Source organism: Ooceraea biroi, chromosome 4, assembly GCF_003672135.1.
Source record: "Ooceraea biroi isolate clonal line C1 chromosome 4, Obir_v5.4, whole genome shotgun sequence".
Lineage (NCBI taxonomy): Eukaryota > Metazoa > Arthropoda > Insecta > Hymenoptera > Formicidae > Ooceraea > Ooceraea biroi.
In genome coordinates, this window is record NC_039509.1 from 10,511,819 (window position 1) to 10,536,872 (window position 25,054).

At 31.6% G+C, this 25,054-nt stretch overlaps 3 protein-coding genes across 11 annotated transcripts in view; all 3 read right to left on the minus strand.

Annotated features, from left to right (window-relative positions):
• Positions 1 to 276: 276 nt before the first annotated feature.
• Positions 277 to 23,053, minus strand: LOC105282605. The gene is made up of 23 exons (XM_026969259.1): positions 21,039 to 23,053; positions 20,268 to 20,387; positions 20,044 to 20,161; positions 19,608 to 19,872; positions 19,373 to 19,489; positions 18,641 to 18,731; positions 18,232 to 18,377; positions 17,973 to 18,063; positions 17,793 to 17,905; positions 14,887 to 14,942; positions 7,094 to 7,239; positions 6,746 to 6,865; positions 6,515 to 6,632; positions 6,096 to 6,360; positions 5,855 to 5,971; positions 5,460 to 5,550; positions 5,037 to 5,182; positions 2,901 to 3,033; positions 1,423 to 1,709; positions 1,173 to 1,303; positions 935 to 1,016; positions 606 to 686; positions 277 to 533 (listed from the first exon to the last, which is right to left on the minus strand). Exons 1-19 carry the CDS (start codon positions 21,180 to 21,182, stop codon positions 1,659 to 1,661), a joined length of 2,448 nt encoding a protein of 815 aa, XP_026825060.1. The 5' UTR covers positions 21,183 to 23,053; the 3' UTR covers positions 277 to 533; positions 606 to 686; positions 935 to 1,016; positions 1,173 to 1,303; positions 1,423 to 1,658.
• Positions 8,013 to 17,380, minus strand: LOC105282604. Of its 9 annotated transcripts, none has more exons than XM_026969314.1 (17): positions 17,188 to 17,380; positions 16,980 to 17,056; positions 16,660 to 16,872; positions 16,417 to 16,495; positions 14,813 to 15,087; positions 13,362 to 13,481; positions 13,122 to 13,239; positions 12,706 to 12,973; positions 12,480 to 12,596; positions 12,094 to 12,184; positions 11,682 to 11,827; positions 11,373 to 11,505; positions 9,846 to 10,132; positions 8,932 to 9,147; positions 8,672 to 8,775; positions 8,343 to 8,423; positions 8,013 to 8,270 (listed from the first exon to the last, which is right to left on the minus strand). In XM_026969314.1, the coding sequence occupies exons 5-13, from the start codon at positions 14,957 to 14,959 to the stop codon at positions 10,082 to 10,084; spliced, it is 1,191 nt and encodes a 396-aa protein (XP_026825115.1). In that variant the 5' UTR covers positions 14,960 to 15,087; positions 16,417 to 16,495; positions 16,660 to 16,872; positions 16,980 to 17,056; positions 17,188 to 17,380; the 3' UTR covers positions 8,013 to 8,270; positions 8,343 to 8,423; positions 8,672 to 8,775; positions 8,932 to 9,147; positions 9,846 to 10,081. The 9 variants fall into 9 exon arrangements, with proteins under 9 accessions (XP_026825115.1, XP_026825118.1, XP_026825116.1 ...); XM_026969317.1 differs by lacking the exons at positions 13,362 to 13,481; positions 17,188 to 17,380 and adding exons at positions 13,624 to 14,064; positions 14,199 to 14,433; positions 14,588 to 14,812 and having other exon boundaries at positions 13,122 to 13,335; positions 14,887 to 15,087; positions 16,660 to 17,181; XM_026969315.1 differs by lacking the exon at positions 17,188 to 17,380 and having other exon boundaries at positions 16,660 to 16,743; positions 16,980 to 17,181.
• Positions 23,054 to 23,714: 661 nt separating the features above from the next.
• LOC105282608 overlaps positions 23,715 to 25,054 on the minus strand; it is an 83,689-nt gene continuing 82,349 nt past the window's right edge. The window contains exon 10 of the mRNA XM_026969299.1: positions 23,715 to 24,798. Coding sequence (XP_026825100.1) covers positions 24,748 to 24,798 — 51 coding nt within the window. The 3' untranslated portion in view covers positions 23,715 to 24,747. The remainder of the gene's footprint in view (positions 24,799 to 25,054) is intronic.

Genomic DNA, 25,054 nt, shown 5'->3' on the forward strand with positions numbered 1-25,054 from the left:
ACAACCATCAAACTGTTATTTGCAATTCATCTTGTTTTATGTTTAATGAATGATTTAAAATGCAACTTTAAATGACAATTTCAGATATTGTAGTACTAAATAGAAACAGCAAAGTGCATGAATAACACTTTGCTTAATTATATTGATTAATTAGCTAAAAGAAATCTTGATGTATTTTTTTTAATCACTACGTTTTGTTGAGTTATTTGTGATAGATGAATGTATTAAATCTGAATAGCATCTTGCAATATATTAGCTTAATTGATTCTGCAATATACGCATGTCAACGAATATTTTTATTTTGTTTACGATTTTGTATAAACAACTTTTTAGATGATTTGGGAAGAAATACAAAGATTATACATATTTTTTACAACTTATTTTTAACTTATATAACTTATTTTTACTGTATTCTTGACATAACAATAAAAGGGAAAGAGAATACATGGTACACTGCCTCTTTCTAACAAAAATAATATTAGTTTCTATAGGTGAACCAGTGTTAGATTAGATCCATTAAACGTATATTATAACTGCAAAACAACGGGTTAAAATCTAGAACATGATGGTTACGTATGTATCTTCAATACATATTTGATAAATACCTTAGGACGCATAATATCATCAAAGAATGATATTAGAGAGATTTACTCGAAAAAGGTTGAGTCTCAAACAGCATATAGCATCTATTGTTAAAAAGAAATTAACCTTTCAAAATTGCATATTAAAATTTGGCGAACTTGCTTGATTTCCCGTGAATGATAGTTTTACATAAACAGATACTCGTAATTTAGTATCTTTATACGGAAAGATGATAAGAAAACTAAGTAATTGATCGGCGATGAAAAGAATTAAATAGATGTTTATTTGTAATGTTTATTTACAGAAAGACATTTATGAGACAAACTTTTAATAGTACTTTAATGTAGCTCACCTCTTTTCACTGTTCCAGTATTACGTGTTCAATCTTATTCCATTCGTTCTTTTTTTCTTTCATCAAGTACATCTCGTTTTGTCTGGAAAAATGTACACCATTAATCTAATATGCCAAAGTGTTGGCCTCTTAAAACTATTGCTAAGATACATATAAAATATAAAATAAATTCATTGTATTAGATTTTTATACACATAAAAGAAATATCTTATTGTTACAAACCATATTCTAAATTTACCTATCATCCTTCATATCATGCATTCAAATTTTCTTTATTAAATTAATTATATTCTTCATCAGTCATTGATATCCTGTTTTTTCTTAATTGCATGCATTAATCACGAATGCACGAATACTCTTTATCAAAATCTGTAAATCGCAGAATTGCTAATAGTCATTTAGATAATGTAAGAAGACATAAGTTAGCTCTTTGTGTGTGTGTGTGTGTGTGTGTGTGTGTGTGTGTGTATTAATGAGATATTACTTACATTGTGGAAATTTCATTTTAATAATGTCCCATGTAGTTAAGGCCAGAGATACTCTATTGTCATCGATTTCGTCGATTCTGTGATTGACCGTACATATATGTATTTCAACTAATGCAATTTTTGTCTGTTTATTTTATAGGAAGTGTAACAATTGCAAAAGAAACAAACATATTTTGTAAATGTACGTGTGCTTTTATCTATTCCAATATACTTTCAAACAAGCAATCTGCTTGTTATTATTGTATCGAGTACATGAAGGTGAAGTAGGACATTGATACTTTAACCAGCTGCAAACAAGTACGTTCCTATTTGCAATAGTTGCACAAGGTATGCGAAATTATTCATATAATGTATTATAAGTGTCTAATAAATGTGTTACTATATTATGGAAATATGTATAATATGTGTAACATATACATATACAGGGTGTCTGGTGACTTCGCGACTGCCGATTAATGGCGTATAGTTTGGACTTAGCTGAGTAGAAAAGTCCTGTACCAGTTTGCGATTTTCACAATAACAACCGATTAAAGTAAACGAATAAGAGCGCGGCTTGTGCAGCGAGGCAGCGGTACCAGAAAGCGTGTATTGCATCACTTCTGTGAGTGAAGAGGGTGAGGCGAAAAATCGTGCGAAGATTCGCGAGACCATTCCCACTCCATCCCCACCGCATGCTACAAAACACGCTTTCTGGTGTCACTGCCTCTATCACTGCCTCACTGCGCCGTAACGAACAACGAGCGCGCGGCCCTCCTACCGACGGCCTCGCTGCACGAGCCGCGCGCTCTCATTGTACTGATTCGCTAATTTTCTTTTATTAATACCTCAAAATTGTACGTGGTTGTTTGCACAATAGTACAGGACTTTTTAATTCAATTTGACGAGATCTACCTGTGAGTAAAGGTGGGAAAAGGTTTTTCGCCTTATGCGAAACACCTTGTATACAATATGTGTTGGAGTAAGTTTTGCATGCTTTCATTAGCAATATAAAAATACATTAAAATGAGGATAACGCGCACAATACTTCCATAAATGTTACATGACTTTCTACTTTATCATGCAGAGTGTGGCGAATTCTCGTTGACCAGATAATCACGCTCACTCTTATGCGATTAATAGCTTATTACGCGATCGAGTAGCTAGGTTGATCACATGTTATATGTGAAAAGTTAAATACCCTTAGTTATACACTGAGAAAAATGGTTTGATTGTACCACCAAGATATGATAGAATGTATTTTGGTTAAACCAAGCAGAATTCTAGTTATCACAAAAGGACTGGATATTTTATATCTAGAACTTTTGATAGACTGTACTATAATCTGGTAATTCCTAAAGGAATTCTGATTCGTCCATTTTCTAGCAGACTGGTTGAAACTATCAGATTTCTAATTACTGCAACCAGATTTTTCTTCAGTGTGCGGAATACAATAACCTGCTTGCTTCAACAATACGTATAAATAAATGAAATAGCTTTACTGTAGCAAAACATTCTATAGATGCTGTAAATAATCCACCGGCACTCAGGGTGAAAATTTTGTGGCTCCTTTCTAATAGAAACAGTATTAGTTTCTGTATGTGTAACGGTGCTAAGTACCATGAAACGTTGTATCTATAAAAATATAATTAACAATGTGAGAAGTATAAGATAGATAAAGATTAATAAGTGTTCGTACATACACGGTAAAAAACATTTTGTATTTCTGTTAAAATTGTCTTGTGTAGAAATTTTTGTTTTAAATGTTTAACATACTCTTATGTTAAGGTAACATATTGTCGTTGTGTTATTTGAACTTTTCTTGAGTTAATATTCACCGTTTCAAAGAGTTAAAATAACATAACATGTAAATGCATGGATTCTTGATGATATATTTTATATGTTAAAATGAACAGATAAGTTGTGTTACTTTTCTCTCTATAACAACTTCCATCTGTTAAAGCGATATGTCTCTTATGTCGATTTAAACAACTAAGGTAGGTGAACCAAATAAGCCCCGCGCCCTAATAAGGCCCAGCTTTTAAATTTCCCACTAAATGAATATGGAAAGACTACGTGACTAATATGTAATAGTGTGAGTGTTAAATATTCGTCTAGCTGGGTTCTCTCGAACGCAGATCTGTTGGAGTCTGCAATCGTATAACGTCAGCGAAAGGATATACTCGTTACCTTTTGTTAAAAAGTTGCTGCAAAATAGTGTGAGTAGTTTTATTTATTTATGCAAGAATATATATATTTTTAGTTTTTATTACTTATACTTTGTCTATTCATCTATAGGATACAGAGACATTATTACGATATTCCTTGTAGTTTTTTTTATTAGTGAATGATAAATTAGAACAGTTACTTTTGCCTAATAAGGCCCATTCGATTTTCACTCGGGCTATATTAAGAGTATTGAAACTAATCTTATTATCAGTTTTTTCAGGTTAAAAAGGAAAAGTTTAGTAATAGAAGTTCAGTCAGAGATGGTAAATTTACAAGAAAATAAGTATTTTTATTAAGTTACTTGTTAAATTTGTCTATTAGTTATTTAAATGTTTTAATTGTTAAAATAGCCAAAAGATGGTAAATTTACGAGAAGATAAGTATTTTTGTTACTTTTTGATGATTTATGTTAAATGTATAATAAATTGTATAATCCGTTTTTTTTGTTAAGGGGATGCTGGAGCTGCTAGTGAACTTCTTCGCGATGGTGGTGCCATTTGCACAATAAAATGCTTTTTACAAAAATTTGGCAATTTGTACGCACAAAATTGCACCCATGCCCTCTCGGAATAAAATAAAGGAATATAATGAAGCTTTTCAAAGTGACTTTAGGAGCGTAATCAAAAAGAAAATTTTAATTTTCTTGATTCTGTAAAGAAGATTAAAATGTTCTCTTTTATTACGCTTCTAAAGTCACTTCGAAAAGCTTCATTATATTCCTTTATTTTATTCTGAGAGGGTATGGGTGCAATTTTATGTGTACAAATTGCCAAATTTTTGTAAAAATCATTTTATTGTACAAATGGCAGCACCATCGCAAAGAAGTTCACTAGCAGCTCTAACATCCCCTTAAGTTTAATGTGAGCCTTATTAAGACCTGACGTTTCTTATAAGGCCCAAAATATGTTTTTTTAATGTAACGCAAATAGTGGAAAATTTAAAAATAAAGCAATTCCTTAAGGTTTTTTCCAAAGTTTAATAAATAAACAATTAATTAAAAACAGTACAGTCTCTTTTTTGTATAATCCTTTAACTTATTAAACATTAACAATAAGATGGGCCTTATTTATCTTAGTTCTAAAAATTGTAAGAATAACATTTTATTTTAAGTAAATTTAATATTATCAATATGTAAATGCAACATAAACTTTACTTCCACATAATGTCCAAGTGTTACAATTTTGTGTTAATTTTTTACATATTACTTGTGTTATTTATTTACATATTTGCCTTCTGTTAAATTAACATTAAAATTAGAGTGGATAAATTAAGACATGTAACAGGTGTCAAATTTAACACAAAATTTTTGCCGTGTATGAGTTCTTTAATTCGTACTTTCCTCATTAAAAGCTATTAGGACAAAGTTGCACACACGATACATAAGACTACGACCTAACACTATTACTTACGTAATTTCATATACGTGATTACTATAATCTGTAACTTCTTGCCCAACATAATTGGATAGGAATAGGATTATCAGAATGAAAAGTACAGCCCAAAGGTGTAATAAAACCTCGTCCATCCTTTCCATAGGTGATTCTATTTGAAATATCTAAAATATTTATAAATATGGATGCATAATCAATATTTTATAAAATGCATCACTTTGCACAAAATCTAAAGTTTCCTATAGATGAATTTAAATATATACAAAAGCAGTTATCTTCTTAGATATATATTTCCTGTCAGCTTTTAATTCTATCATAAAATTTCTAAAATTTAATATTCGGATTTTTCATCATTTTTGGTCACATTTTCTATCTTCAAGATTGTTATAAGGTGTTAGTTGTAAGTTGTTTAAAAATAATCCTGGAAGTAAGAAAACTCACTCGAAAAAGATTGCAAGTCATGCAGAGCACAGTAGTTATTATCATAACAAAAAGTGTTCCTTCCATACTAGTTATCAAATGTTTAGCGAACCTTAAATAAATATTATTATTAAAAAATAAAAACATTATATCAGACAGTATCAATATAAAGGATTCAATTAACAATTGTACAATATTTCTAGATAGTTTCAATCACAGACAATTTTTAGTAGTTTTCTATAATTTTATTAGCTACATGAAAAGTTATCGATTCTGTATATCTAATATTGTGTATATCTAATATTTTATTTTGTTTATAACAAGTGGCAGGAAAACTATAACTGTTACAATCATCCGTGATTATTAGCATCATCCGTAATCATGTAATGTATATATGATATAATTATAATACCAACTCCATAGCTTGGCGTTGTATATCTATGGCACATATCATCTTTCTGCATATCACATTTCTATTCTTTATATGACACTTATGTAACAACTCGGACGCCATTGCTTGTTCAATACGGTAGCTGTAAATAAAATTTCTCCTGTAATTAAATCATCTTTCCAGATGCTTTGAAACAGAACACGTAATTCTTCTGATAATAATCTAAACATCGATTGTTTTTTTCCCATTAATCTCCTAAAATTTACCTAGCAATTTCAAACATACCGCAGACATGCTGCAAATACGAAAACAACATGGTTCCTGTCCCTGTAAATACAATTGCCCCCGTAACACTGGCAGCAGTCAAATGCACAAGAACTAAAAAATAATACTTCTCGGAGACATTGAAGTACTCTGTCACAAATTGCATCGTACGAATTGCATAAGACTCATTTTTCGGTACAACGATATCAAGAACGAACGGCAAATATATTATGACAGAATTACCACATAAGCCGCATACAAGAAGTACTGAAAACGAAGAAGTCTTTATATAAAACCAGTTTTTATTTGTGTTCCCAACATTCCTTAACTTTGTTTTAATATATGTTTTTATATTGTGCTAGTTAAATCTTTTTTATGATCTTTTATATATATTTCTTTCTTTCTTTTCACTTCTTCTTACTTATTATTATAGTCGTAACATGGTTTGCAAAGTATCCATATTTGTCATAGATAGCAATTTCGTTTCTATCCTTTAGCCGGTCGTAGATGTATTGCAGTTGGTCGAATAAATATGTGATCTATCGTATTAAAAATATTTTATGCCATATACCGCAAAGTTTGTCGACATTGCCACATACAAGGATTTATGGCAGCCGCTTTTTTTACTGGAAGAAGTGGTGGCACAACTTACAGTTTTCATGTGAATCCAAAATATGATAGGTAGACTCGTTAACATGGCATAGAGTGACGTGGAAGAGAATATTCTGACAATAAAATCAAAACTACATTCTGCAATGAAAAGTCTTGAGAGCTGGAAACATTAAATTTATTGATCTTACTGGCGAAGTATCAATTACATAATGCTAAATCACACAGTTCAATGATAAATAATCAATAAGCTTAAGGAAACGATAAAATTAAATTCGAATGACCCGCGGTGACATGACATTAGTCCGTCGTTTTAACGTCATTACATTGATCACTTTGGTCAATCTCTGACGTTATTCTTGTAGGGTATCCTAACGAAGTATTGACATACCTGAAATACAACGCTGCTTATCAGAATACTGTAAAGTAATGTTGCCTGTAAATGAGTGACTATCGTTTTCTCGCCAAGCCACAGGCCGAAAGGGAGCAGAAGTAGCCGATTGGAGTTGAAGAACCGCTTCTTAATACAGACCATTACTTGTGATCATTGAAGCTTCGCATTTGACTGCGAAATGAAAATATAAAGCAATAATCCTCCCCTGATAGAGGGAGGTGGCGGTACCACCAGAGTGTTTTATGACTTTTTTCTCGTTTCGCGTATGTAATTTCCAAGTAAATTATTTAAGGTGTTTAAATTGGTATAAACGTAAAACAAGATGGTACATGATACTATCATGCGATTGTAGCAGCTGTTTGATAACAATTTAATGTCTTCGTATGAGACTGGCGCTCAAGAAATTTATCACAAAAAAGAAAAAAAATTTCACTGCGTGTTTCCTTGCCACGGTAAAATATTCGTAAAATGATGCCAGAGGAAGAAGTACGCGCAAGCGCAGTTCCCTTTTCTAACGCTCTATAGCGATCAGTTCGTTGTGTGCAGTCATGATATTCGCATATGCGTTACCAGAGGTTCATCGATTTTATATACGTCTAAAGTCTGGAATTACTGGTAAAGTACGGACAACTATCGAATTGTTACTGGCAAATAATTTCGTCTTATGCTTAATGAATTATTGAAAATGTAACTTTTTAAGTGTAAATTCAAGATATTCTGTGTTGTAAAATGTAAATATAAACAGTAAAGTGCATGAATAACACCTTGCTCAATTATATTGATTAATTAGTTAGAAGAAATCTTTATGTATTTTTTCTAATTATTATACTACGTTTTGTTGAGTCATTTGTGATAGATTAATGTTTGAAGTTCGAATAGTATCTTGCAATATATTAGTTTAAGTAATTCTGCAATATACGCATGTCAACGAATATTTTTATTTTGTTTACGATTTTGTATAGACAACTTTTTAAATGATTTGGGAAGAAATACAAAGATTATACATATTTTTTACAACTTATTTTTAACTTATATAACTTATTTTTACTGTATTCTTGACATAACAATAAAAGGGAAAGAGAATACATGGTACACTGCCTCTTTCTAACAAAAATAATATTAGTTTCTATAGGTGAACCAGTGTTAGCTTAGATCCATTAAACGTATATTATAACTGCAAAACAACGGGTTAAAATCTAGAACATGATGGTTACGTATATATCTTCAATACATATTTGATAAATACCTTAGGACGCATAATATCATCAAAGAATGATATTAGAGAGATTTACTCGAAAAAGGTTGAGTCTCAAACAGCATATAGCATCTATTGTTAAAAAGAAATTAACCTTTCAAAATTGCATATTAAAATTTGACGAACTTGCTTGATTTCCCGTGAATGATAGTTTTACATAAACAGATACTCGTAATTTAGTATCTTTATACGGAAAGATGATAAGAAAACTAAGTAATTGATCGGCGATGAAAAGAATTAAATAGATGTTTATTTGTAATGTTTATTTACAGAAAGACATTTATGAGACAAACTTTTAATAGTACTTTAGTGTAGCTCACTTTTCCACTGTTCCACTCTTCCTCTTTTCACTGTTCCAGTATTATATGCTCAATCTTATTCCATCCGTTCTTTTTTTTTTATCAAGTACATCTTCTCGTTTTGTCTGGAAAAATGTACACCATTAATCTAATATGCCAAAGTGTTGGCCTCTTAAAACTATTGCTAAGATACATATAAAATATAAAATAAATTCATTGTATTAGATTTTTATACACATAAAAGAAGTATCTTATTGTTATAAACCATATTCTAAATTTACCTATCATTCTTCATATCATGTACATCTTCTTTAATAAATCTTTGCTAACAATGTAACTTCTTCTCCTACTAATAACAATATTGCAGCAGTCATCATCCCCAAATGCATTCAAATTTTCTTTATTAGATTAATTATATTCTTCATCAGTCATTGATATCCTGTTTTTTCTTAATTGTATGCATTAATCACGAATGCACGAATACTCTTTATCAAAATCTGTAAATCGCAGAATTGCTAATAGTCATTTAGATAATATAAGAAGACATAAGTTAGCTCTTTTTATGTGTGTGTGTGTGTATGTGTATTAATCCTTAACAACCTTCGATATTTTTGGCTATATAACTACCTTCGTGGGGTAAATTTTTACCCTATGAAGATCAATAATAATAAATTAAATTTAAATAAAATTCTATATATTTTGATGATGGTCAATAACACAATACTCATCGTATTTTATATTTAGACATGTATTTATGAAAAAACATATTTTTATAAAATCACAGCACTGTTTTTAATTAGTCTCATTATTTTAAAAAAATTGTCAACTCTTTAAAAAACTAAAGACGACATATAAACTAGCTTCTTTAGCTCAACATAAAAATCTTTTTTATATTAACAAAGCTTCATATTATAAAACGTTATAAAATAATAACAATAACCAGAAAATACTAAATATAAAAATTCTGACAACGATTTTTATAGCCATATCATACTCTACTTATAATTGCTACTGCCTTAAATTAAACCGCAGCGCCTCGCCCGTCTACCTGCTACGAGTGTGGAGTCTCTACTGAGATTACATAGAACCGCGACATAAACAATTGGACAGCGCGTTAGTTATAAGCGGAAATTTTATGCGTGGGGTAGTATTTTACCCCACGAAGGTAGTTAAGGGTTAATGAGATATTACTTACATAGTGAAAATTTCATTTTAATAATGTCCCATGTAGTTAAGGCCAGAGATACTCTATTGTCATCGATTTCGTCGATTCTGTGATTGACCGTACATATATGTATTTCAACTAATGCAATTTTTGTCTGTTTATTTTATAGGAAGTGTAACAATTGCAAAAGAAACAAACATATTTTGTAAATGTACGTGTGCTTTTATCTATTCCAATATACTTTCAAACAAGCAATCTGCTTGTTATTATTGTATCGAGTACATGAAGGTGAAGTAGGACATTGATACTTTAACCAGCTGCAAACAAGTACGTTCCTATTTGCAATAGTTGCACAAGGTATGCGAAATTATTCATATAATGTATTATAAGTGTCTAATAAATGTGTTACTATATTATGGAAATACGTATAATATGTGTAACATATACATATACAGGGTGTCTGGTGACTTCGCGACTGCCGATTAATGGCGTATAGTTTGGACTTAGCTGAGTAGAAAAGTCCTGTACCAGTTTGCGATTTTCTCAATAACAACCGATTAAAGTAAACGAATAAGAGCGCGGCTTGTGCAGCGAGGCCGTCGGTAGGAGGGCCGCGCGCTCGTTGTTGGTGACGGTGCAGCGAGGCAGCGGTACCAGAAAGCGTGTATTGCATCACTTCTGTGAGTGAAGAGGGTGAGGCGAAAAATCGTGCGAAGATTCGCGAGACCATTCCCACTCCATCCCCACCGCATGCTACAAAACACGCTTTCTGGTGTCACTGCCTCTATCACTGCCTCACTGCGCCGTAACGAACAACGAGCGCGCGGCCCTCCTACCGACGGCCTCGCTGCACGAGCCGCGCGCTCTCATTGTACTGATTCGCTAATTTTCTTTTATTAATACCTCAAAATTGTACGTGGTTGTTTGCACAATAGTACAGGACTTTTTAATTCAATTTGACGAGATCTACCTGTGAGTAAAGGTGGGAAAAGGTTTTTCGCCTTATGCGAAACACCTTGTATACAATATGTGTTGGAGTAAGTTTTGCATGCTTTCATTAGCAATATAAAAATACATTAAAATGAGGATAACGCGCACAATACTTCCATAAATGTTACATGACTTTCTACTTTATCATGCAGAGTGTGCCGAATTCTCGTTGACCAGATAGTCACGCTCACTCTTATGCGATTAATAGCTTATTACGCGATCGAGTAGCTAGGTTGATCACATGTTATATGTGAAAAGTTAAATACCCTTAGTTATACACTGAGAAAAATGGTTTGATTGTACCACCAAGATATGATAGAATGTATTTTGGTTAAACCAAGCATAATTCTAGTTATCACAAAAGGACTGGATATTTTATATCTAGAACTTTTGATAGACTGTACTATAATCTGGTAATTCCTAAAGGAATTCTGATTCGTCCATTTTCTAGCAGACTGGTTGAAACTATCAGATTTCTAATTACTGCAACCAGATTTTTCTTCAGTGTGCGGAATACAATAACCTGCTTGCTTCAACAATACGTATAAATAAATGAAATAGCTTTACTGTAACAAAACATTCTATAGATGCTGTAAATAATCCACCGGCACTCAGGGTGAAAATTTTGTGGCTCCTTTCTAATAGAAACAGTATTAGTTTCTGTATGTGTAACGGTGCTAAGTACCATGAAACGTTGTATCTATAAAACATGATAAAAATATAATTAACAATGTAAGAAGTATAAGATAGATAAAGATTAATAATTTTTCATACATATGCATGAGTTCTTTGATTCGTACTTTTCTCATTAAAAGCTATTAGGCCAAAGTTACGAACACCACACATAAAACTACTACTTACGTAACTATTACTTACGTAATTATATATACGTGATTACTATGATCTATAACTTCTTGCCCAACATAATTGGCTAGGAACAGGATTACCAGAATGAAAAATACAGCCCAAAGGTGAAATAAAATCTCGATCATCCTTTCCATAGGTGATTCTATTTGAAATAGCTAACATATTATAGATGTGTAATTAATATTTTATAAAACGCATTACTTTGCACAAAATCTACAGTTTCCTCCAGATAAAGTAAAAGATATAAAAAAGCAGTTATCTTATTAGATATATATTTCTCGTTAGTTTGTAATTCTATCATATAATTAGCAAAATGTAATATTCGGATGTTTCATTTTTGGTCACGTTTCCTATCTTCAAGATTAGCATAAGATGTTAGTTGTAAGTTGCTATAAATAACCTTGAAAGTAAGAAAACTCACTCGAAAAAGATTGCAAGTCATGCTAAGCACAGTAGTTATTACCATAACGAAAACTGGTCCTTCCATACTAGTTATGAAATGGGTAGCGAGTCTTAAACAAATATTATTATTAAAAAATAAAAACATTATATCAGACAGTATCAATATAAAGGATTCAATTAAACTACAATTGTACAATATTTCTAGATATTTTCAATCGCAGATATTTTCTGGTAGTTTTCTATAGTTTTATTAGCTACATGATTCAAAAGTTATCGATTATGTATATGTATATCTAATATTTTATTTTTTTTTATAACAAGTGGCAGGAAAACCATAACTATTACAATGCTTTATTAGCATCATCCGTACATGTAATGTGTATATCATATAAATATAATACTAACTCCATAGCTTGGCGTTGTATATCTATGGCACATATCATCTTTCTGCATATTACAATCCCATTCTTTATATGAAAGTTATGTAACAATTCGATCGCCATTGCTTGCTCAATGCGATAGCTGTAAATAATATTCCTTCTGTAATTAAATCATCCTTCCAGATTCTTTGAAACGTAATTCTTCTGATAATCTAAAAATCGGTTGTTTATACCACTAATTATTTCTTTACCTGGCAATTTCAAACATACCACAGATATGCTGGAAATACGAAAGTACCATTGTTCCCGCCCCTGTAAATGCAATTAACCCTATAGTACCACTTGCGGTCCAATGCATAAAAAGTAAAACACAATACTTCTCTGAGACATTAAAATATTCGGACACAAATTGCATCGTATGAATTGCATAAGACTCATTTTTTGATACAATTATGTCAAATATGAACGGCCAATAATATAATATGACAGAAGTACCACATAGGCCGCATACAACAAGTGCTGAAAATGAAGAAGAAGTCTTTATATAAAAACAGGTTTTATTTGTATCTCAAATATTCCTCAACCTTTTTTTCTATCTATTGTACTAATAAACACTTTTTTATGACCTTTTATATGTATATATTTCCTTCTTTTTACTTCTTCTTACTTATTATTGTAGTCGTAATATGATTTCCAATGTATCCATATTTATCATAGATAGCAATTTCGTTTCTATCCTTTAGCCGGTCGTAGATGTATTGCAGTTGATCGAATAAATATTTCATCTATTCGTGTTAATAATTTTATGCCATATAATATTTTATGCGCAAAGTTTGAAAGGACATTGTCACATACAAGGATTTATGGCAGCTTCTTTTTTTCTGGAAGAAATAGAGGCACAACTTACAGTTTCCATGTGAATCCACAATACGACAGACAGACTCGTGAACATGACAAAGAGTGACATGTAAGAGAATATTCTGGTAATAAAGTCAAAGTTACATTCTGCAATGAAAAGTCTTGAGAGCTGCAAACATTAAATTTATTGATCTTAATGGCGAAGTATCAATTACATAATGCTAACACTTGACACAGTTCAATAATAATCAACAAGCCTAAGGAGACTATAAAATTAAATTGCAATGATTCGAGGTACTAAACTAGCATACCAAAGCTAAAATGACGTCAGTCAAACTGGTAAGTACTGGTCCAGTTATGTCAAATGTTTCTCATTGAAATATAACCATACTGGAAAGAACACTGCCGTACTCCACGGTACCGAGAGCCAGTCAGAGAGAGAGAGAGAGAGAGAGAGAGAGAGAGAGAGAGAGAGAGAGAGAGAGAGAGTGATAGTTAGAGATAGTTGGGACAGTGTTGTCTCTTTTTAGTGTAAACTGCCATGATTGAAAACATTAGTTCCGACTTGTTCTCGTGTGTGTGTGTGTGTGTGTGTGTGTGTGTAGTGTGTGAGAAATAAAGTGTGCGATCCATTGACGATCCATCGAATTAAAAATAGGAAAGTCTTGTTACATTTATTAATAATCTCCATTGATCAAATAGAAGTTGGTGTGGAAAATACTTGCTAGAGAGCCTCTGAGCCAAATGGAAATCTGAAAATGAATATGTATATATATTCGAAGCTTTATTTCATGCATATATCAAATCGAAGAGGCAAATACTTCCAAAATTAATTAATGATGTATCACTGACGGAGAGATCCGATTGTATAATAAGGCGAACTAACCACGCTTTTAATCTCTTCCCACTTCAAAATATCGACCTATGGAGCTTAAATACTTTCAATCAATCAGAGGCTTTCTAAGAATGACACGAGCTCAGCCTAACTATCTCGCTCACACAGCTCTGACCGCACGAGAATACAGAAGATGCTCCTTCCAGTATGATTATATTTCAATGATGTTTCTAGTAGGTCGTACATCACAGATAATGTATATATAAATGTTGTTTCGTTCTTTTGTCTACAAAAAGTCTTTCTAAATACACATATATGTTCTAATATATTTTAATATAATTAATATATTTCACATACATATTATTTTATTACTTAAGAAAGACACATGTATCTTTTTTATAATAGATCTTCTCTATAATAAACAATAATGTAGTGCGTACAATTTTAGTTTTACATTTTTTAAATTTCCATAATTAAAATTATTATTCAAATGTCATTAAAACTTCCTTAAAAAGTCACGTATCGCCATGTTACGTCTTTTTAATGATTTGAGGTATAATCTATCCATGACATTAGTCCGTCATTTTAACGTCATTAGATTGATCACTTTTGATCTATCTCCGACGTTATTTTCATGTAGGTATCCTAATGAAGTATTGACATACCTGAAATACAATGCTGCCTATCAGAAAACTGCAAAGCAATGTTGCCTGAAAACGGGTGAATATCGTTTCCTCACCTGGCCACAAGCCGAAAGGGGCCAAAAGTAGCCGATTTGAGTTGAAGAACCGCTTCCTAATACAGACCATCATTGGCGGTCATTGAGGCTTCGCATTTGACTGCGAAATGAAAATATATAGCGATTCCTCAAGGGGTAGAAGGTGGTAGGGCAATCACCAGAGTGTTTTACGACTTTCCTCTCGCCTCGCCTATGTAATTTCTAAATTATTAAATTATTAAATTTGTTTAAATTGGCATAAAGATAACACAAGATGGTGCATGATACCACTACGCAATTGTAACAGCTGTTTCATGACAATTTCATGTCTCCGCGTGAGACAGACGCTCAAAGAAATTTATCTCAAAAAAGAAGTAAAATTTGAACGTGTGTTTCCTTCCCACGGTAAAGTTATTCGTAAAATGATACCGGAGAGGGAAGTACGCGCAAGCGCAGTTCCCTTTTCTACGCTATAGTTCGATAGTTCTCGATGTCTCAGTCAGTCCGTTGTGTGCAGTCGTAGAGTTCGTACGTGTGTTAGCAGAGTACCGGTTTATTGATTTTACATACGTGTATCTATAGAATTACTGGTAAAGTACGGACAAGTATTGAATTGTTACTCGCAATTAATTTTGTCTTATGCTTAATGACTTATTGAAAATGCAACTTTTTAAGTGCAAGGTTTTTTAAGTTTAAAATATTCTGTTTAGTAGTAAATGTAAATATAAAGAGTAAAGTGCATGAATATCACCTTGCTCAATTATATTCATTAACTAGCTAGAAGAAATCTTTGTGTATTTTTTTAACTACTACCTTGTGTTAATTTTTTTGTGATAGATTAATGTATGAAATCTGATTAGTATCTTGCAATATATTAGCTTAATTAATTCTGCAATTTTCGCATATTAACGAATATTTTTATTTTGTTTACGATTTGCATAGATAACTTTTTTTAGACATGATTTGGGAAGAAATACAAAGATTATACATAGTTTTCACAACTTTATTGTTGACAAAATATAAGGGAAAGAGAATACCAAAATATGGTAAATTGCCTCTTTATAACAAAAACAATATTAGTTTCTGCAAGTAAACCAGTGTTAGATTAGAACCATTAAATCATATATCTACAAAAAATGGCTTAAAATCTTGAATATGATTGTTGCGTATGTATCTTCAATACACATTTGATAAATATCTTAGAACGCATATTATCATCAAAAGCAGACGCAAAGAATGATACAGAGAGAAGAATGATATAGAGAGATTTACTCGAAAAAGCTTGAGTCTCAAGCAGCATACCGCATCTATTGTTAAAAAGAAATTCACCTTTCAAAATTGCATATTAAAATTTGGTGAACTTGCTTCAGTTCCCGCGAATGATAGTTTTACATAAACAGATACTCGTAATTTAGTATCTTTATACGAAAAAATGGTAAAAAAACTAAATAATTGATTTGGCGACGAAAAGAATTCAATAGATGTTTATATTTGCAATGTTTATTTACAGAAAGACATTTATGAGACAAACTTTTTATAGGATTTACCCACCTCTTTTCACTATTTCAGTATTATGTGCTTAATACATCCAATCCTTTTCCCTTTCGTCAAGTATATCTTCTCGTTTTGTCTGGAAAGATATACACCATTAATCTAATATGCCACAGTTAGTGTCTAAAAAATATTGCTAAGATATATATAAAATATAAAATAAATTTAATTTATTAGATTTTTATATTTATAAAAGAGGTATTTTATCGTAGTAAAACTAACTTGTTATAATTCTAAATTTACCTATCATCCTTCATATGATGTACACCGTCTTCAATAAATCTTTGTCAACAGTAACGTCTTATCCTAATAAAAATATTGCTGCAGCTATCCTCAAATGCATTCAAATTTTTTTTATTAGATTACTTATATTCTTCATCAGTCATTGATATTTTGTTCATTCTTAGATACATCGCATGCATTAATCACAAATATATAGATACTCATTATCAACATCTGTAAATCGCAGGATTACTATTAAGTCATTTAGACAGTGCAAGAAGACATAAGTTCAGCTTTCTTTAGCTGTGTGTATGTGTGTGTGTTAATGACATATTACTTACATTGTGGAAATTTCATTTAACTAATGTTCCATGTATTTAAGGCCAGAGATACTCTACTATCATCGATTTCGTCGATTCTGTGATTGACCGTACATATATGTATTTCAACTAATGCAATTTTTGTCTGTTTATTTTATAGGAAGTGTTACAATTGCAAAAGTAACAAACATATTTTGTATACATGTATATATACTTTATGTCTACTTACTTTATTCTAATATACTATCAGACAATCTGTTTGCTTGTTATTACTGCATGGAGTACATGAAGGTGAAGTAAGATATTGATGCACTCACCAGCTGTAAACAAGTACGTTCATGTTTGCAATATTTGCACAAGATATATACGACATTATTCATATAATGTATTATAAGTATATAAAAAATGTTAAATATATTATAAATAGACAGAAATACGTACAATATGTATAATATATATGTATAGAGTTTAGCAAGAGTATGGCAGCCCTGAAATATGTTGAAAAATACGCATTTTCGTGAAAAACGTTCCATATATAAGTCGTGATACGTCCCTTAATACCCTACAACTTTTGTGGAGTGTTTTTCACGACAATGCGTATTTTTCAAAATATTTCGGAGTTGTCATACTTTTGGTAAACCCTGCATAATCACTGTATATACTATATGTTGGAGCAAGTTTTACATGATTCCATTAGAAATATAATAATACGTTAAAACAAGAATAACACACACAGTACTTCCATAAAAGTTATATAACGTTCTTCTGCATCGTGCTAAGTGAGCCGACCTCTCGTTGGTCAGATAGTCACGCTCACTCTTATGTCATTACTACGACCGATTAGCTAGTCCGTATATGTAAAAACTTAAATATCCTTCGTATAGTAAAAGAAAAAGGAATCCTTTTCTAGCCTGTAGAATCCAATAATGTGCTTGCTTCAACAATACCTACAAATAAATGAAATAGCTTTACTGTTGCGAAACATTCTAAAGATGCTGTAAATAATCCACCGACACTCAGAGAGAAAATTGTATTGCTCCTTTGTAATAGAAACAGTATCAGTTTCTGTATGTGTAACGGTGCTAAGTACCATGCAACGTTGTATCTATAAAAAAAATGATTAAAACAAAATTAATAATATGAGAAGTATAAGATAGATATAGATTAATACTTTTTCGTACATGAGTTTTCCAATTTGGTTTTTCCTCATTAAATGCTATTAGAACAAAGGTGTAAGCACTACATAAGACTACTACATGACGCTATTACTTACGTAATTACATATATGTGATTACTACGATCTATAACTTCTTGCCCAACATAATTGCAGAGGAAAAGGAGTATTAGAATAAAAGATACAGCAAAAAGATGTAATAAACTCTCTCCCATCTGCTCCATAAGTGATTTTATTTGAAATATCTAAAATATTTTGTTTGTGTGATCAACATTTTATAAAACGCATCACTTTGCACAAAATCTAAAGTTTTCTATAGATAAATTAAATTATATACAAAAGCAGTTATCTTATTAGATATATATTTCTTGTCAGCTTTTAATTCTATCATAAAATTAGGAAAATTTAATATTCAGATTTTTCATCATTTTTGGTCACGTTTTCTGTCTTCAAGATTAGCATAAGATGTAAGTTGTTTATAAGTAATTCTGAAAGTAAAGAAACTCACTCGAAAAAGATTGCAACTCATGGCAAGCACAGTAGTTACTACCAAAACGAAAATTGTTCCTTCCGTATTAGTTATCAAATGTTTAGCGACCCTTAAACAAATATTATTATTAAACAATAAAAATATTATAACAGTCAGTACCAATATAAAGCATTCAATTAAACTTTAATTGTACAATTACCCATATCGCACAAAAGTCTCAAGGACGTCGTAGGGATGTTCACAGGATATAAAATGTCCTTTAGACATCCCTTCGATGCTCTCGGACTTTTGTGTTGTATAACAATATTTCTGGATATTTTCAATCGCAGTCATTTTCTAGAAATTTTCTATAGTCATATTAGCTACATGATTCAAAAGTTATCATAATTCTCTATGTGTATCTAATAATTTTTTATAAGAAGTGGCAGGAAGATTATAATTGTTACAAAGCTTTATAAGCATTATCTCTATATGTAGTGTATATCATACTATTCATACTAATATAATAAAGAGGTAAAGTTTGTTTGTTCCATTGTTCGGGGTAATCTCAGAAACTACTAAACCGATTTGACAAAATCTTTCACTGGTGAATAGCTGAGATCTTCCTGAGTAACATAGGCTATGTGTAATCGTCTTGCAACTTCTAAAAATATGCGCGTCGTAAAAAAATACGTTCTTTATGCTTAACGAGCGCGCGAAGCACGCGAGGAACAAGCGCCAGCTAGTATATCATATAAATATAATACCAACTCCATAGCTTGGCGTTGTATATCTATGGCACATATCATCTTCCTGCATATCACATTTCTATTCTCTATATGAAAGGTATGTAACAATTCGATCGCCATTGCTTGTTCAATACGATAGCTGTAAATAACATTCCTTTTGTAATTAAATCATCCTTCCAGATATTTTGAAACGGAATATGTAATTCTCTTCTGATAATCTAAACATCGTTTGTTTATCCCATTAAATATTTCTTTACCTGGCAATTTCAAACATACCGCAGATATGCTGCAAATACGAAAGCAACATTGTTCCCGCCCCTGTAAATGCAATTAACCCTGTAGTACAGGCTGCATTCAAATGCACAAGAACTAAAAAATAATACTTCTCTGAGACTTTGAAGTACTTGGTCACAAATTGCATCGTATGAATTGCATGAGACTCATTCTTCGGTACAACGATATCAAGAATGAACGGCCAATATACCATGATAGAACTGCCACATAGACAGCATGCATTAAGTACTAAATACAAAGAAGTCTTTATATAAAAACAGTTTTTATTTGTGTTTCCAATATGACCAAACTTTGTTTTAATCTATTTTTTTATATTGTGCTAATAAAAACTTTTTTATGATTTTTTATATATAGTTTATAATATTTTTTGTATATTTCTTTCTTATCACTTCTTCTTACTTATTATTATAGTCGTAATATGTTTTCCAATATATCCATATTTATCATAGATAGCAATTTCGTTTCTATCCTTTAGCCGGTCGTAGATATATTGCAGTTGGTTGAGTATATATTTGATCTATGGTGTTAATAATATTGTATGCGCAAAGTATGAAAGGATATTGTCACATAGAAGCATTTATGGCAGCTGCTTTCTGTCTGGAGGAAGTAGAGGCACAACTTACGGTTTTCATGTGCATCCAAAATAAGATGGACGGACCCGTGATCATGACATAGATGGACGTGGAAGAGAATATTCTGACAATAAAGTCAAAGTTACATTCTGCAATGAAAAGTCTTGAGAGCTGCAAACATTAAATTTGTTATTAAATTTAATGATCTCAATGACGAATTGTCAATTACATAATACTAAATCACATACTTCAGTAATACTCGACAAGCTCACGGAAAAGATAAACTTAAATTACAATAACCCGAGGTGCTAATCTAGTAGCATACTAAAGTTAAAAAGACGTCAGAGAAACTGACGAATACTGGTCCAGGTATGTCAAATGTTTCTAGTAGTTCGAACATTACAAATAATGTATATAGATATGAATGTTGTTTCGTTCTTTTGTCTAGAAAAATTCTTTCTAAATACACATGTATGTTATACCAAATTTAAATATAATCAATATATTACACATAGATATTATTTAATTATTTAATAAGACCAAATGTATCTTTTAAAATAGATCTTCTCCATACTAAACAATAATTTTGTGTGTACAATGTTAGTTTCAATTTTTTATAATTTCTATGTTATTAAAATGTCACTGAAACGTCATTACAAAGTCACACGTATCGCCATGTTACGACTTTTCAATGATTTGCGGTATCATCTGTTCATGACATTAGCCCGCCGTTTTAATTTACGTCATTACATTCAGTTGATCAGTTTTAGTCAATCTCTGACATTATTCTCACGTAGATATCCTAATAAAGTATTGGCATACCTGAAATACAATGCTGCTTATTAGAAAACTGCAAAGCAATGTTGCCTGAAAGCGGGTGAATATCGTTTCCTCGCTAGGCCACAAGCCGAAAGCAACCAGAAGTAGCCGATTCGAGTTGAAGAACCGCTTCTTAATACAGATCATTATTTGCAGTCATTGAAGCTTCGCATTTGACTGCGAAATAAAATATATAGCCATTCTTCCATTGGTAGAATGAGTGGTGGGGACACCACAAAAGTGCTTTATGACTTTCCTCTCGCCTCGCGTATATAATGTTCAGGTAAATTATTTAATTTATTTAAATTGGCATAAACGCAAGATGGTGCATGATATGCCATCATGCAATTGTAACAGCTATTTAATAACAATTTACTGTCTCCGCAAAAAAAGTGCTCAATTATTAAGAAATTTCCTTCACATGAAAAGAAGAAAACTTTCAACGTGTGGTTTAGTTCCCACAGTAAAATATTCGTAAAATGATGCCAGAGAAAGAAGTACACGCAAGCGCAGTTCCCTTTTCTAACGCTCTTTTACCCTTGTCGTTTCAGTTCGTTGTGTGCAGTCGTGCACAGTTCGCATGTGCGTTAGCAGAGCAGCGGCTCATCGATTTTATATACGTACATCTAAAGTCTGGAATTACTAGTAAAGTACGGACAACCACCAATCTGTTACTTGCAATTAATTGTGTCTTACGCTTAGTTAAAGATTTTAAATATAAAGTTAAATACGAATTCAAAATATTCTGTTGTAGTACTAAAAACAGAAACAATAAAATGCATGAAATATCAACTTGCTTTTTTATATTGATTATATTGATTAACTAGCTAGAAGAAATCTTCATGTATTTTTTTAATCAATATGTTTTGCTGCGTTATTATTGATAGAATATTGCAAAATCTGAAAAGCATTTCAGCAATGTATTAGCTTCATTGATTCTGCAATAAACGTATGACAAGAAATATTTTTATTTTGTTTGTGATTTTTGTAGACAACTTTATACACATCATGATTTGGAAAAAATCACAGGTTATATATATTATTAACAACTTTATTCTTGACATAACAGTGAAAGGGAAAGAATGCCAAAATATGGAAAACTACCTCTTTCTAACAAATCAATATTAGTTTCTGCATATGAACCGGTGTTAGATACTATTAAACATGTATTATATCTATACAAAACAATATGGCTTAAAATCTAGAACATGATTGTTGCGTATGTATCTTCAATATACATTTGATAAATATCTTAGGACGCATGATGTTATTAAAAGCACACACAAAGAACGATAACGAAAGAAAAATAACATTTCAAACTTGGATATTAATATGTGACGACTTGCTTCAGCGAATATTTATGGTTTTACATGAACAGATACTCATTATTTAGCGTCTTTATACGGAAAGATAGTAAGAAAAATAAGTAATTGATTTGGCGACGAAAAGAATTCAATAGATTATTTATTTGTAATGTTTATTTACAGCAAGATATTTATGAGACAAAACTTTTAATTTGACACTAGTAATGTCTTTTATTTCCTTAGATGCATCGCATGCATTAATCACAAATGCACGAATACTCAGTATCTGTAAATCGCAGAATTATAGTTAAGTCTCGTAGACAGTGCAAGAAAACATGCGTTCGTTATTGTGTGTGGGTGTGCGTGTATTAATGATATATTACTTTGTGGAAATGTCATTTAAATAATGTTCCATATGTTTCACCGTGAGAGGAGAGATATTTTATTGTCGTCGTTTTCGGCGGTTCTGTCACGGACTGTGTATTTCAACTATGGACGTAGGAATATAATGGACCGAGCATATCTCCGCGGGGTTGAAGATTGAGAGAAAAGGAGGGTATGATCAACCAATATGGCGGTGATGATGATTAATTTCACGTAGTATGTCTATTACACCATCTTTGAAGAAGCCTTCTCACTCAAATAAATAAAAAGCTTAAAAGATAGAAAAGGCAATTTATATTGATTTATCATGTGTTACTAAAAAATAATTAAAAAAAATAAAAAATTATACAGGGTGTCTGACATAAGGCGAAAAACCTCTCGACAACAGGTAGATCTCGTCAAACGGAATTAAAAAGTCCTGTACCATTTTGCAAACAATCACGTAAAATTTCGAGTAATTAAGTAAAGAAGGTTCGCTAATTCAGTGGACGCGATTGGCAGCGAGGGAAGTAGGTATGAATGACGTAAAAAATGGCTAGCCACGCGTACGACGCGATAGCAGCGAGTATCGGATTACAGCGGCAGGCGAGACGGCGCGGCGGCGCGGAGGCGCGTGGACAATAATTTCTCAGCGTCTCATTCATGCGCTCGGGTTGCCGAGAAAGTGTTGTCCACGTGTCGTCTCACCTGCCGCTGTAATCCGATACTCGCTAATATCGCGTCGCGCGCGCGGCTAGCAGTTTCTTATACATCACAAAAAGTCGTCTCGCCTGCCGCTGTAATCCGATACTCGCTGATATCGCGTCGCGCGCGCGGCTAGCCGTTTGTTACGTCACTCACTCCTACTTCCCTCGCCTTCCCTTTTCGTCTTATGTCAGACACCCTGTATATAATCAATCGAATTGAATAATGATTTAAAAAATTGTGCAAAATATACAATAAGTGTAAATTAATTACATTGTACTTGTGAGAAATAATAGCACGCATTTTATTATATCCTATATATATTTATTACTGTCCCTTAAATAAAACAATTTTATTAAATGCTTGTCTTACACTTACAATATTGTTATCGATTATGCTACATCCTATAAAATATAATCTTATTTTAATATATTTAAGGTAAATGTCCCGATAATTGAACTAATAAGAAAACACGATCAAATTTACATTTTTATTAATAAATAATTAATGGAAGTACTAAGAAGACTAACGTTTATATGAAACTTTAGTTTTTCAGGTATCGGAAAATAATAGGAAATAAAATAATTAATAAATGTAGATTATAATTTTAGTGAAATATTAAATAATGTCATTTGTACCAATAATTGAACTGAGAAACAAGATGTTCCCTAATTACTGAATAAGACAGACCCAATTATTGAATGCATAATATTAAAAATTGCATGTATGTGTAATTTTCAAAAATAATTCGAAACTATATAGACACTACATCTTATTCAAGATGGTAAGAAATTAAAAAAAAATGTGACTGTCCTTGTAATATTCAAAATGAATAATTTTTTCGGAGATTTACAGTCAAATTATATCTTTTTATAATTTACTTCCATAAAAAGAGATGTTAGATATTCTTTTAAATACATAATTTTGTCTCATTTATTGATAAGCATCTTAATAAACACAAATATGTTATTAATTATTCAATCATATATTGGTACATGTTCAATTATTAGGACGTTTACCTTAGAAGCGATTGCTCTTATTAAATGAAAAACATGAAAAATTGTGTATTACGCACACATGTAAAATCTGATCAATTAAGATGGCCGCAATGGAGTTTCCCTTCATCTCTCAGGCTTCATTTCCCTCATCCAAAAGGGCACTTTACGTTCCATCCATGTTTTCTTACATCAATGATTTCAACTAATGCAACATTTGTCTATTTATTTTGTAAGAAGTGTTACAATTTCGAAAGAAATAAAAATATTTTGTATATGTGTATGTGCGTTTTATATCTACCTACTTTATTCTAATATACTATCAGACTAGTTATCTGCTTGTTATTACTGCATGGAGTACATGAAGGTGAAGTAGGACATTGATGCACTAAGCAGCTGCAAACAAGTACGTTCCTGCTTGCAATATTTGCACAAAGTATTACAGTGCGCGCCAAAATGATAGGTACACCTCGAGTGTGGTTAATTTCTCTGATTGTGAGACGCATTGAGATATCTTCCTGATTTTAATATGTTTTAGAGGGTTACTAAATAACAATAAATTACTTAACACCAATTTTTTTAGCATAATACTTTTTGCAAAAAATAATAATTTAGTAAATTAGTCAAAAATGAACGCGTCAAAATGATAGGT

Excerpts from the sequence above, each read along its gene's own strand:
- LOC105282605 (XM_026969259.1), bottom strand. The coding sequence starts at position 21,182 with ATGATCTGTATTAAGAAGCGGTTCTTCAACTCGAATCGGCTACTTCTG. Across the intron at positions 20,162-20,267 it reads TTTGGATGCACATGAAAACC|ATCAAATATATACTCAACCA; the intron begins GTAAGTTGTGCC and ends TTAACACCATAG. Across the intron at positions 5,551-5,854 it reads ATACAACGCCAAGCTATGGA|GTTCGCTAAACATTTGATAA; the intron begins GTTGGTATTATA and ends TATTTATTTAAG.
- LOC105282604 (XM_026969314.1), bottom strand. The coding sequence starts at position 14,959 with ATGATGGTCTGTATTAGGAAGCGGTTCTTCAACTCAAATCGGCTACTT. Across the intron at positions 12,974-13,121 it reads TATTACGACTACAATAATAA|CACTTGTTGTATGCGGCCTA; the intron begins GTAAGAAGAAGT and ends CTTCATTTTCAG. Across the intron at positions 12,185-12,479 it reads ATACAACGCCAAGCTATGGA|ACTCGCTACCCATTTCATAA; the intron begins GTTAGTATTATA and ends TATTTGTTTAAG.